This window comes from Plectropomus leopardus, chromosome 10, assembly GCF_026936395.1.
Source record: "Plectropomus leopardus strain MGB_pleo_1.0 chromosome 10, ASM2693639v1, whole genome shotgun sequence".
NCBI lineage: Eukaryota > Metazoa > Chordata > Actinopteri > Perciformes > Serranidae > Plectropomus > Plectropomus leopardus.
Window position 1 is genome coordinate 33,650,725 of NC_142185.1, and position 11,209 is coordinate 33,661,933.

Below are 11,209 nucleotides of genomic sequence, written 5' to 3' on the forward strand. Positions count from 1 at the left end.
TGAGGTGGGTGCAAGGGGTGGTGGACGGGTACAACTAACTCCAGATTTTAATACGGTAGTATTGTGATTGCCTCCTGTCTGATTGTTTTTTTTCTACACTTTGTTATTTGCATCCTTTGCCGAATCCTAACCATCTGTTCCAACCTTTGTGTTTGTTGACTTCCTGGCACAGGTTGCCATGTGCTGTAGTTCCCTAAACAGAAGCTCATGCAGCATAATCCCACCATGTGCTGCTGTTGACATCACAGTAGCGGCATCCTGCAATGTAAAGAGCAGATGCAGAAGTATACCTCGAGTGTGATATGTAGATACGGTTGAATGTGTTGGTCACTGCAGGGTAGATATCATGTACCTGCTGATGTCTGTGGTTTACAGACTTTGGTCCTGCATCAAAAACCGATCCTCTAAAGTCCCCTATCTTCTTGTGGATTTAAACAGCTTTAAATTACAGCTAAAAGTTGGGATTGTGTCCTGACAATTTCTAATTACACAGTGTCAGCTGCTCTTGAGAGCACAGCCAGCACAACGACAATGTGAAACTGTGCAGTTAATCAAGCATTATATGAAACTAATGAATAAACCCCAAGTAACTTCACTATTGCAGTAGGACTGAAAGTCATTTTTGTCAGAATATTTTATTGTAACATACAGCGTAAAGACACATACTATGCTGTGTTTATACAACGATCATTCACCGGACTCACCGTGTCTTTTATTAAATTTCTCACCACCATGGTCCAGTATATTTTTTTGTTCATACTAAAAGTTTAATTTTAAGGCTTCACACACAGTCTCTCTACAGCATGTTGGCCTCACAGGAGCCGAGCTGCAGTATCTTCAGTGTGACAATGAGCTTAATAGATTTTCTAAACCAGGGGTAAAAAAAGGCATAGATGACAGGATTCAGACAGGAGTTAAAGTAGAACAAACAGATCACAAAGGCAGCAGATGGAGCATTGAGTAAGGTGTCCTGACCAGATAATGTAACACAAAAGTATGGACAGAGACATATTAGAAACACAACAACAACAACACCGAGAGTCGTGGCTGCTTTCATCTCAGATTTTTTGGCAGTTACTCTCACTGAACACTGAAGAGTGACAGCTACAACATGAGAGCGCATGGCACGAGCCTGAGACACAGCCACCACAAATACTCTCATATACAGAACTACAATGACAGTGACAGGACCGAGAAAGGACAAAAACAGATCTGCAAAACCAGCGATGTAGTTAATGACAAACACACACTCTCCAGAGCAGGAAATAAACCTGCCGGGTTGCTCCAGGTTATCCATCAGCAGCAAACTGTGACAGAAAAAAGACCATAACCAACACAGACAGACACAGATCTGAACTCTTCTGTGTGTGACTCTGGTGGAGTAATGCAGAGGACAGCAAATAGCCACATATCGATCGACTGATATGAGCACCATGGTTCCTATTGAGGCAGAGGTCACAATGAATGATAGATACTGATACAGAGTACACATGATGTCACCAAGGAGCCAGCAGCCATCTATAAGCATAATTTGAAAGAACATGAGGAGACCCACGAAGAAATCTGAGACAGCCAGAGAGAGCAGGAGCAGGTTGGTGGAGCTGTGAAGCTGCCTGGAGAGGAAGACCAGCAATACATTTATCAATATTTATGACATCAATTATCATCAGATAAAAAGCAGATAGAGCAAAGACTAACATCTTTTTCCTCACAGTTTGATACCAAGAAATACTTGTTATTACTATCTACCAGTCTCATTCTTTAATGAAATATTCAGCTACTTGAAGTGGGAGATAGAGATGATGACCAGCAGGTTAAGAGCTGCAGTGAGCAGAGAGATGGAGGACAGCAGAACGTAGACCAGCACTGAGTCAAAGTGAGGACGCTTTGGCTTCCTGCAGGAGGCGTTTAGGAGTTGTGGGAAGCAGAGTTCAAATCCCTCCAAGCTCTCCATCACCAGAGAGAGGAGAAGCTGCTGAACTCCAGCCGCTGTCTGACCAGAGCTTCCTGTCACATAACTAATTTATCTCTGTCCTCTCTGCCCTCTGCCCCCCCCCCCCCACACCTTTGTTGCTGTTTATCTCTCCGTATAGTTTCCATGCTCATCTTCCTCACTCTCAATCTTCATCCTTTCCCTCCCTCCATGTCTTTTTTTTTTCTTTTCAATACTCTCTGCACTCCAGAATCATAGATTATGACCAACATCAACCTTGTTCATAAGAGGAAAATATAACAAAAATGACCTTCCTCTTCACCTCTTTTGCTGTTTATTTCTCTCAGCTATAACTTCGTGTTCATCCTCCTCAATGTTGGGGATGACTGTGATCCGTGTTTTTGTCCGCCTGATGTCTGGTATCAGAGTCGGCTGTGCTGAAGCTGTAGGCCACATGTTGCTCTCCTCCACCACATTCTCAGTCTCTGAACTCATCACATGGAGCCTCTCTGTCAGTGACCTTGCACGTCTACATGTGACGTTTTGGGTATCCCGCTGTGTCAGCTGTTTACGCTCCAGGATGCCATTACTGTGATTTCAGCAAATGGACATGGTGGCTTCAAGCAGCATGATCCTTATGTTTACACAACAGCACATGGTGACCAACACCACTGTAACCTTGACCTTGACCAAATTCTAACCAGTTCCTCCTTGCCTCCAATTGGAAGTTTTTGCCAAATTTAAAGAAATTCCCCCAAGATGTTCTTGATGTATTGTGTACACAAGAATGAAATGGACACAAGGTTACAGTGACCTTGACCACATGCATAGTTTAAAGAAATTACCTCAAGGCCCTCTTGAGATATCCCATCTACTGCAATGAGAAGGAAACAAGATCAGGGTTGACCTGGACTTTTGACTACCAGATCCTTATTGTGAAGTCCAATAGGACATATGTGCCAGTTTTGAAAAAAATCCCTCAAGGTCTTCTTGAGATATTGTGTTCATGAGAATGAGATGGACTCAAGGTCACAGTCACATCTTGACCTTTGACCACCAGAATTGTAATCAATTCATTTTTGAGTTCAAGTGGAATTTTGTGTGAAATTTAAAGAAATTCCCTCAACTTGTTCTTGAGATACTGCATTCACAATACTGAGAAGGATGCAAGGTCACAGGGACCTTGATCCTTGCCCACCAAATCAGTTCATTTTTTTAGTTCAAGACGTCAGTTTTACCAAATTTAAAGAAATTCTCTCAAGGCCCTCTTGAAATATTGGGATCGTGAGAATGAGATGGACTCACGATGACCTTGACCTTTGACCGCCAAATTCTAATCAGTTTGTTTTATAGTCCAAATGGATGTTTGTACCAAATTAAGAATGAACCAGATATGGCCACAGTGACCTAGAACCTTTACCACCCAAATCTAATCAGGTAATCACTGAGTCCAAATGGTTGTTTGTGCCAAATTGAAGGAATTCCTTCAAGGCGTTTTTAGTATATCACGTTAACAAGAACTGAGGGGACAGACGGGCCGACAAACCATTAACAAAAATGTTACCTGCCACAGCTTTTGGCAGCAATGAGGCATAAAGATACATACTCTCCCTTTTACCTATAACCCTTTTACCTACAACAGGTAAAAGGGTCTCAGACTGAAAACCAATTATGTACTTCGCTTCAGTCACTGCTTGTGTCTTCTGTTTTGATGAGTGATGCTACAAATAATGCTAAGTATGTTGCTCTACTATCTTTCCAGGCAGCTTCACAGCTCCACCAACCTGCTCCTGCTCTCTCTGGCTGTCTCAGAGTTCTTCGTGGGTCTCCTCATGTTCTTTCAAATCATGCTTATAGACAGCTGCTGGCTCCTTGGTGACCTCATGTGTATTCTTTATGTTCTGGACTATATCATTACCTCTGCCTCAATAGGAGCCATGGTTCTTATAGCAGTCAAACGCTATGTGGCTATTTGTGATCCTCTGCATTACTCCACCAAAGTCACAGTAAAAAGAGTTCAAGTCTGTCTTTGTCTATGTTGGATATGTTCTGCTGTCTGTCACAGTCTGATGTTGATGGATAACCTGGAGCAACCCGGCAGGTTTAATTGCTGCTCTGGAGAGTGTGTGGTTGTCATCAACTACATCGCTGGTTTTGCAGATCTGTTTTTGTCTTTTCTCGGTCCTGTCGCTGTCATAATAGTTCTGTATATGAGAGTATTTGTGGTGGCTGTGTCTCAGGCTCATGTCATGCGCTCTCATGTTGAAGGTAACTGCTAAGAAATCTGAGATGAAAGCAGCCAGGACTCTCGGTGTTGTTATTGTTGTGTTTCTAGTTTGTGCGTGTCCAAAACTCTTACATGCAGATCATACCTGCCTTTACCTTGTGTGCACCATGGTTCCTATTGAGGCAGCTGTAATAATGTATGTTAGATACTGATACAGAGTACACATGATGTCACCAAGGAGCCAGCAGCCGTCTATAAGCATAATTTGAAAGAACATGAGGAGACCCACGAAGAAATCTGAGACAGCCAGAGAGAGCAGGAGCAGGTTGGTGGGGCTGTGAAGCTGCCTGGAGAGGAAGACCAGCAATACATTTATCAATATTTATGACATCAATTATCATCAGATAAAAAGCAGATAGAGCAAAGACTAACATCATTTTCCTCACAGTTTGATACCAAGAAATACTTGTTATTACTATCTACCAGTCTCATTCTTTAATGAAATATTCAGCTACTTGAAGTGGGAGATAGAGATGATGACCAGCAGGTTAAGAGCTGCAGTGAGAAGTGGGATGAATGACAGCAGAACGTAGACCAGCACTGACTCAAAGTGAGGACGATTTGGCTTCCTGCAGGAGGCGTTTAGGAGTTGTGGGAAGCAGAGTTCAAATTCCTTCAAGATCTCCATCACCAGAGAGAGGAGAAGCTGCTGAACTCCAGCCGCTGTCTGACCAGAGCTTCCTGTCACATCACTAATTTATCTCTGTCCTCTCTGCCCCCCCCAATCATCACCTCTGTTACTATGTATCTGTCCGTAGAGATTGAAGCACCATGGTTTCCATGCTCATCTTCCTCAAAGTCAATCTTCATCCTTTCCCTCCCTCTATGTCTTCCATCCCCAGTTCCCCGTCCTCCATTTCTCTCACTCTTTTTTCCTTTCACTCCTCTGCACTCTAGAATTGTAGACTATTTTACCAACTTGAACCTTGTTAGTAAGAGAAAATTAACGGCTTCTGGAGATCAAGAGTGACAGTAAAAAGATAACAGTCAACATAAATCCAACATTTGACACAGCGGATTATAGAATTTTGGTGGAAGACCTGAGTTGGGCCTTTTGACATTGTTCTGAAATGCACAGTGGATTACAGGATTTTGGTGAGTGACCTGAAGACCTGGGTTGGTCCTACAGACAATGTTCTGCAATGCCCAACCCTTTCGCAGTGCACAAGTCATGAGCGCACAGTAGTATAAGGCCAAATATCCTACATCGTCTGTTATGCTTCAGTTACTTTAATTATTGTGGTATACTTGTCTACATACTATTTTTTTGTGAGTGTCAAAATCTCCGCAAAATGACTCTTTCACGATCAAGATGCAACCCATTCCGTTTAGTAACATTTTGAAAGTCTAAAAAAACGACAAGAATAAATTATTTGATCACCATTCAAGCTAGCAAAGCACTAAACAGTAAGTCAGCCGCTTTGCCAGCAGAAGTTACCCGCTCGAGCAGAGTGCGTTTGCTCTATGGGCCCGGTATTTGTGGAAGATCTGGGTACTTTCATACCACAGAAAGTTTTTATTCCAAGTCTTCACATTTTACCGCTTTGCAGTGGACTTCCACGTCTAAACATTATGCTCTAGATATCATTCTGTGGCTGCTATTTAAGCTGTGGGATGCTGATGTTAACAAAAGCACATGGTTTGATTACGCTGCACAAAAAGCACACGGCATCCAATGCCAGGACATCAACAAAAACATTTGCTAGCATGGATGGTTAAGATTAGGCAATAGAGTCATTACTGGCATCTTTTCAGCCTAACGCTGTCCAGCAGCATATCATGCAGACGTGACATGTTCTGTCCGGACGTGTTCTCAGCTGACACTGCCCATCGGCATATCATACTGCCGTGGTAGGTGTCATCAGGCTGTCAGAGCCTTACGCTATCCAGCAGTGTATCATGACACTGCAAACAGTTCTGTCCTACCAAGTTTTCACCAAATATTTAGAACATACAACATAAAACACTACATGGCCAAGGATTCATTTCAGTTTGTGCCATACCATTGTTCCCACAGCCCAAAATTCCCAATCCTTACATTTAACCCCCCTCCATTAATAACATTAGTTTTATTAGTTTTACTTTATTTAATTACTAACTTTTTTTGTATTATGATTTGTGATTTAATTTGTATAAATCTGTAACCAGCAGGAAGGATTTGGAGTAAGGGTGGGAGGGGGTATGTGGATCGGTCAGTGTTCTGTATGTTGTATGCCGTGTTCATTCTGACATCCCGGATATGTCTTTGTTCAGTGATGAAACTGTGTAAAATCAAAAAAAAGATACGAGAAGGAAAGAAAGAGTATCAGTCAATCTTGGTTTTTTCACGGGATCGCTGACAGCTGACCTTTCCTGATTCAACTGTGGGAACTGCTAAGGAACACAAGGGGCCATGATTTTTGGTTTTGTTTAGAGAGCACTGAGCAAATTCAACATTGCTAGGCAAATGGAAGTACACTGCAAAAAGTGAAGTCTGAGATTAAATATGTGCCTGTTTTTTTGTCTGTTCAGATATGGGGCTGTTTTTATGTTTGATCTGATTTAAGCATATTCGTCCTTGGCATTTGTAGTGTTGCTGTGCAGGTTTAAGATATAATTCTTAAACATATAGCTTTATTATAAGACCATGGCACTGGCAATTGCTAAATTTAAGCACATTTTCGTTTATATTGAGACAATGATGATCTTAAATCTGCTCCTTGTGTCTAGACAAATATACTTGTTTTAAATCTGGCTGCACAAGTTTTTTAGGATAGCTGTGGTGCTGTGATGAGATATTTTTATTTGTTTCAAAAAACTCGATAAGAGAAATTTTCTTGTCCTGTTGGCAGATAATTTTGCAGTTGTAGGTAATATTTCCTCCATTTTATTGCTTTTTTTCTATTTTTGAGAGCTGATTTCTTTGCAGTGCAGAAAACTTCTGAATAGTCTAGGCATATTATACTACCAAAGTTTGCATCCTTCAGTCTCCCTGTCTTACACACACACACACACACACACACACACACACACACACACACACACACACACACACACACACACACACACACAAACACATTCTCCCTGACTGACTCGGGCCCAAGAGACTGGATTCATGTCATGCACTTAACAAAACAAACATCCACATTTAGTTAATGCTCTCTTATGAATCGCTCTCATTAAGGATTCACACCTTCTTGTATCCATGTCAGATGATTGCAAACTCTAATCTCGGAGGGATTTTTCCAATCAGAGGTGTTAAGAAAACCGTCCATGTTCCAAAGTAAACACATGATGTAAAATACACACAACAAGACATGATGCAAACTCTGCGAGGAGAAAAACAATTCGACCTATCAACACATGATGCAACCTCATCTGTTATTTCATGTTACAATTCATAAAGTCTAAACTTTTCTTGGATCTATTAATACTTAAAAATCTTGTAAATGTTCTCTGATTTATTAATTTCTAATTTTGTAAAATCATTTAACAAACCACACTTAATTTTCCATACTCTTATGACCTGTTGCACCTCAGAAATGGCCTCATGGTGATGGATGTTGTGCATACCAATGTTATATCACTCTGTCTGCTGTTCAAGCAGCTCTTTGTCACTAGCTGGGTTTCCATTACAGATCTGCGCAAAAATGAAGTGCAGTTTTCAAAATTTCAATGAAACACAATTGCGAGATGACTATGTTTCTGTTGAGTGAGATTAAGCGACTTTTCTCGCGTTATTACGTGACTTTCCTTTTCCCGTAACATTCCAAGAAGCACAGCGATGGATATCCAAAACATTGGTAGTTTTATTTCTATTGCAGCCACTCATTAAAGCAGATCTAACATAATTTCTTTGTCTCGTATAAGAGTTGAGAAGATCTCGGTCTCTTCCTTCGTCCACACATACCGAGCCATGTTTTGTAGAGAGTCATGTGACTTTGTTGTACCTTTTTCCTTCTTCTTTGGGTTTAGTGGCGGTTGACATCCATAAAGTCACATTACCGGCACCCAGTGTTGTACATCATTTGAGCTATAAACGTGAAAAAAAAAATGTTTTCCAAAATATGGCTGACAGCTGAAATACAACCTCATGCGAGCATAAAAACGTTTGTTTTTTTTCTTAAATTGACATTTTCAATAGGCATATATTGTGTTTGCTATTTCAATTTGAGCCATTTGAGGGCTGATGGAAACCTGCCTCTGAGGGTGAAACACAAACACCACCTTGTCACGGTTTGCAAACATGATCTATGTTTGGGCTTAAGAACACAGTTTTGGCCTCACAAATTAACAGCCTCTTCTGATAGGAAAAATGATGATATTTTAGTAATAAACAACCGCTTTTGAGGCACTATGCAAGGTGAAAACACAGCAGCATATCACTAAAAACACTCGCATTTGGTGATTATATGGGAACGCAACAATGACTTGGGAAAAAAACAAGCGTTTTGGTTGTTTGTTGGCCTCAAACAGCCGTCTGCAGCTTTGCAGGTGTCTCAACTTAAGCTGCATTTACACAAGAGACAGCAACATTTAGACACAGAAGTCCACTGCAAAACCGGCAATATGTGACGACTTGGGATGAGAAATTGTTGGAATAGCTGGTGCATCCGGCCTGAGGTCTCAAAGTAAAAAAATATCTGGTGCAACTGGCTCCAGATGTTGTTATACAAGATGCAGCAAAACTCATTTAATTCCCAAAGACACCTGTGCGTTTGTGATTTACAGTCCTTGTGTGAACTTCATCTCCATCACTTTAACCAAGTTTAACTACATGGTGCTATTATCTAAAAGAACAGTACAGATTCTTTCCATGATGACAAATTATTTTGAAAACATGCGCAAACACATAGAATAAGTAACTGTATCTGTGGGTGTGCACCTGTTATATACTTTCTCAGTATATTTGAGCATGACAGCTGGAATGTGTCCATTCAAACAAATGACATAAGATGCTTTTGTTTGGCTCCAGGCAGCTCCGCACCTTCAAAAACATGTTTGTAATGTCGCCAGTTCACAGGCCTTCAGACAGTAATTACAGGCTGCTTTTGTTGTTCTTTATAATCCTCCTCATCCCACAGAATCACTGAGAAAATAGTCTGTGTTTGTCTATTTTGGGACTAATTCCAGTTGTAGGCAGTGTGGGATCGCCAGTGCAGCTTGGCAGCTTTTGACCCCTTTTCAGCCCACTTTACTTTTTTTATTAGAAAAAAACCCCAAAAAACTAATATTTGTGTGAGTATTTGTGTTAGTTTTTTCAGATGATCCTTTTTTCTTTTGCCCGTAGTATCTTCTTCTGTCTGTATTATTATTATGTATTTATTTATTTGTGTATTATTATTATTATTATTATTATTAGTTTGTATTATTCTTATTATTTTCAGTATACATGACCTCAATACTTCCTGTCTAAAGCCCATGATATATCATTTTTCTGTCTGTGATTTAGGAGGTGTGTTAAACTTTTTGTTATGCAACAACATTGTATTTTATTTGTTCAAATAGATGTTGGGTAAATGTGCTGAAAAGATCAACATCCTCATATCAGCAGATGGCAGCTGATGTCTTGCATCTACACAGTATGTGACAGTAATACTGTCTGCGATACTGCAGTGTCTCCCTCTAACGTCTATGTTCAGTGTTACATCTACAGTGCAGCCTGCTGATGTCATTTAACCCTTTGATACCTAAGCATCTTGGCTTAATTTCTCACTAAAATATGTGAAGAAGGCAATGAGCAACTTAAGAAAAAATGATCCAAAAATTCATTTTAAAAAAGTGCAATAAAATTGCCTGAAAATTAGCAGTAAAAGTAAAACAATTAAAAAGGGAAATAACCTAAAAATGTGCTTCAAAATTCTAAACATTTTCTGTAACATAATTTAGAATATGCAATTAGTGAACTTTATGATATTCCTGATTTTTTTTTTTACCTAGACATTTTTTTCTTCGATATTTTTCTAAACCTACTAATTTCTTATGTTACATAAAGTATAACATAGTATAAAGTATAACATAAAATGTCCAGAAACAGAATGTGTGTGTGTGTGTGTGTGTGTGTGTGTGTGTGTGTGTGTGTGTGTGTGTAATTTTAATTGTATTTTCTTGTCACCTTGTAGCCTAATTTATTTGTTTATTTCAGATTGCATGACATTTCTTGCAAAGTTGCCTATTACAAGGTTTTTTTGTGTGTTTTTGAAAAAAAACAACAACAAGGTTTTGTGAGATTCCACGTTTAAATGTTCGCGCAAGGCCTCTGAACGCGCACAAAAAACTGACACTGATCCAGGTGTTCAAGGGTTAATCCACCCGCTGACCGCCAGGTGACCAAAACAAACACACCTGGATGTTGCACGTTAGCCTGACTGAAGCTAACATGCTAAGGTGCTCACCTGGATTTACCGGCGGTTACTTTTGTTTTCAGGGAGGAACTTTTGCTTTCTGTGAGGAGTGTGAGGACATTCTGCAGTTTTTGACAATGTCCCCTGATGTGTCTGCACTCAGGTCAACACGATGGAAAACTTTGAGGAGCGCTGTGGGACAGAGAGGCCCAGTGGACTGGTTATAGTGGGACAGAGACGGAGTGGACAGGTTACACTAACGCCATGCTCTGATAATAAAGCGGTGGAGAAGCTGAAGAGGACTCGGCGGTGCACGCGGCTCACAGTGACTTTCATACAGGTGAGTAAAACAACTCCAGCTGATCATGTCAGCAGCCACTGAGCTGCCGGGCAATGATGCATGTGTGCTCTACACTGTAATCTGTGCAGTGTGTGTGTGTGTGTGTGTGTGTGTGTGTGTGTGGCTGCAGCCGCTGTGCAGGTTAATGTTCAGACAGCTCCATGTTGTCTGCCTTGATGTTGATTTTATTCTTCGGTTCATTGTATATGAAATGTCAGGTACTGCTTTTAGCTCATCCTGTCTCTAGACCGGTGATACTAAATTTAAGGCCTTCAGGCCGAATCTGCCGATAGGATGACATAAAGTGATTCTCACTGCGAATTGAA

The 11,209-nt window shown here is 40.6% G+C and overlaps 1 protein-coding gene and 1 long non-coding RNA gene across 7 annotated transcripts in view; one reads left to right on the forward strand and one right to left on the reverse strand.

The window, feature by feature from the left end:
• LOC148188582 (uncharacterized) overlaps positions 1-10,832 on the forward strand; it is a 39,112-nt gene extending 28,280 nt beyond the window's left edge. Inside the window, exon 4 of the long non-coding RNA XR_015777719.1 lies at positions 10,707-10,832. This is a non-coding gene — a long non-coding RNA (uncharacterized LOC148188582). The remainder of the gene's footprint in view (positions 1-10,706) is intronic.
• On the reverse strand, positions 797-8,892 carry LOC148188588 (trace amine-associated receptor 13c-like). 6 transcript variants are annotated; one of them, XM_088083671.1, is made up of 4 exons: positions 8,874-8,892; positions 2,256-2,280; positions 1,782-2,045; positions 797-1,613 (listed from the first exon to the last, which is right to left on the reverse strand). In XM_088083671.1, the coding sequence occupies exons 3-4, from the start codon at positions 1,952-1,954 to the stop codon at positions 797-799; spliced, it is 990 nt and encodes a 329-aa protein (XP_087939797.1). In that variant the 5' UTR covers positions 1,955-2,045; positions 2,256-2,280; positions 8,874-8,892. The 6 variants fall into 6 exon arrangements, with proteins under 6 accessions (XP_087939797.1, XP_087939800.1, XP_087939799.1 ...); XM_088083674.1 differs by lacking the exons at positions 1,782-2,045; positions 2,256-2,280; positions 8,874-8,892 and adding exons at positions 3,870-3,876; positions 4,779-5,029; XM_088083673.1 differs by lacking the exons at positions 1,782-2,045; positions 2,256-2,280; positions 8,874-8,892 and adding exons at positions 4,395-4,507; positions 4,676-5,029 and having other exon boundaries at positions 797-1,518.
• Positions 10,833-11,209: the final 377 nt, after the last annotated feature.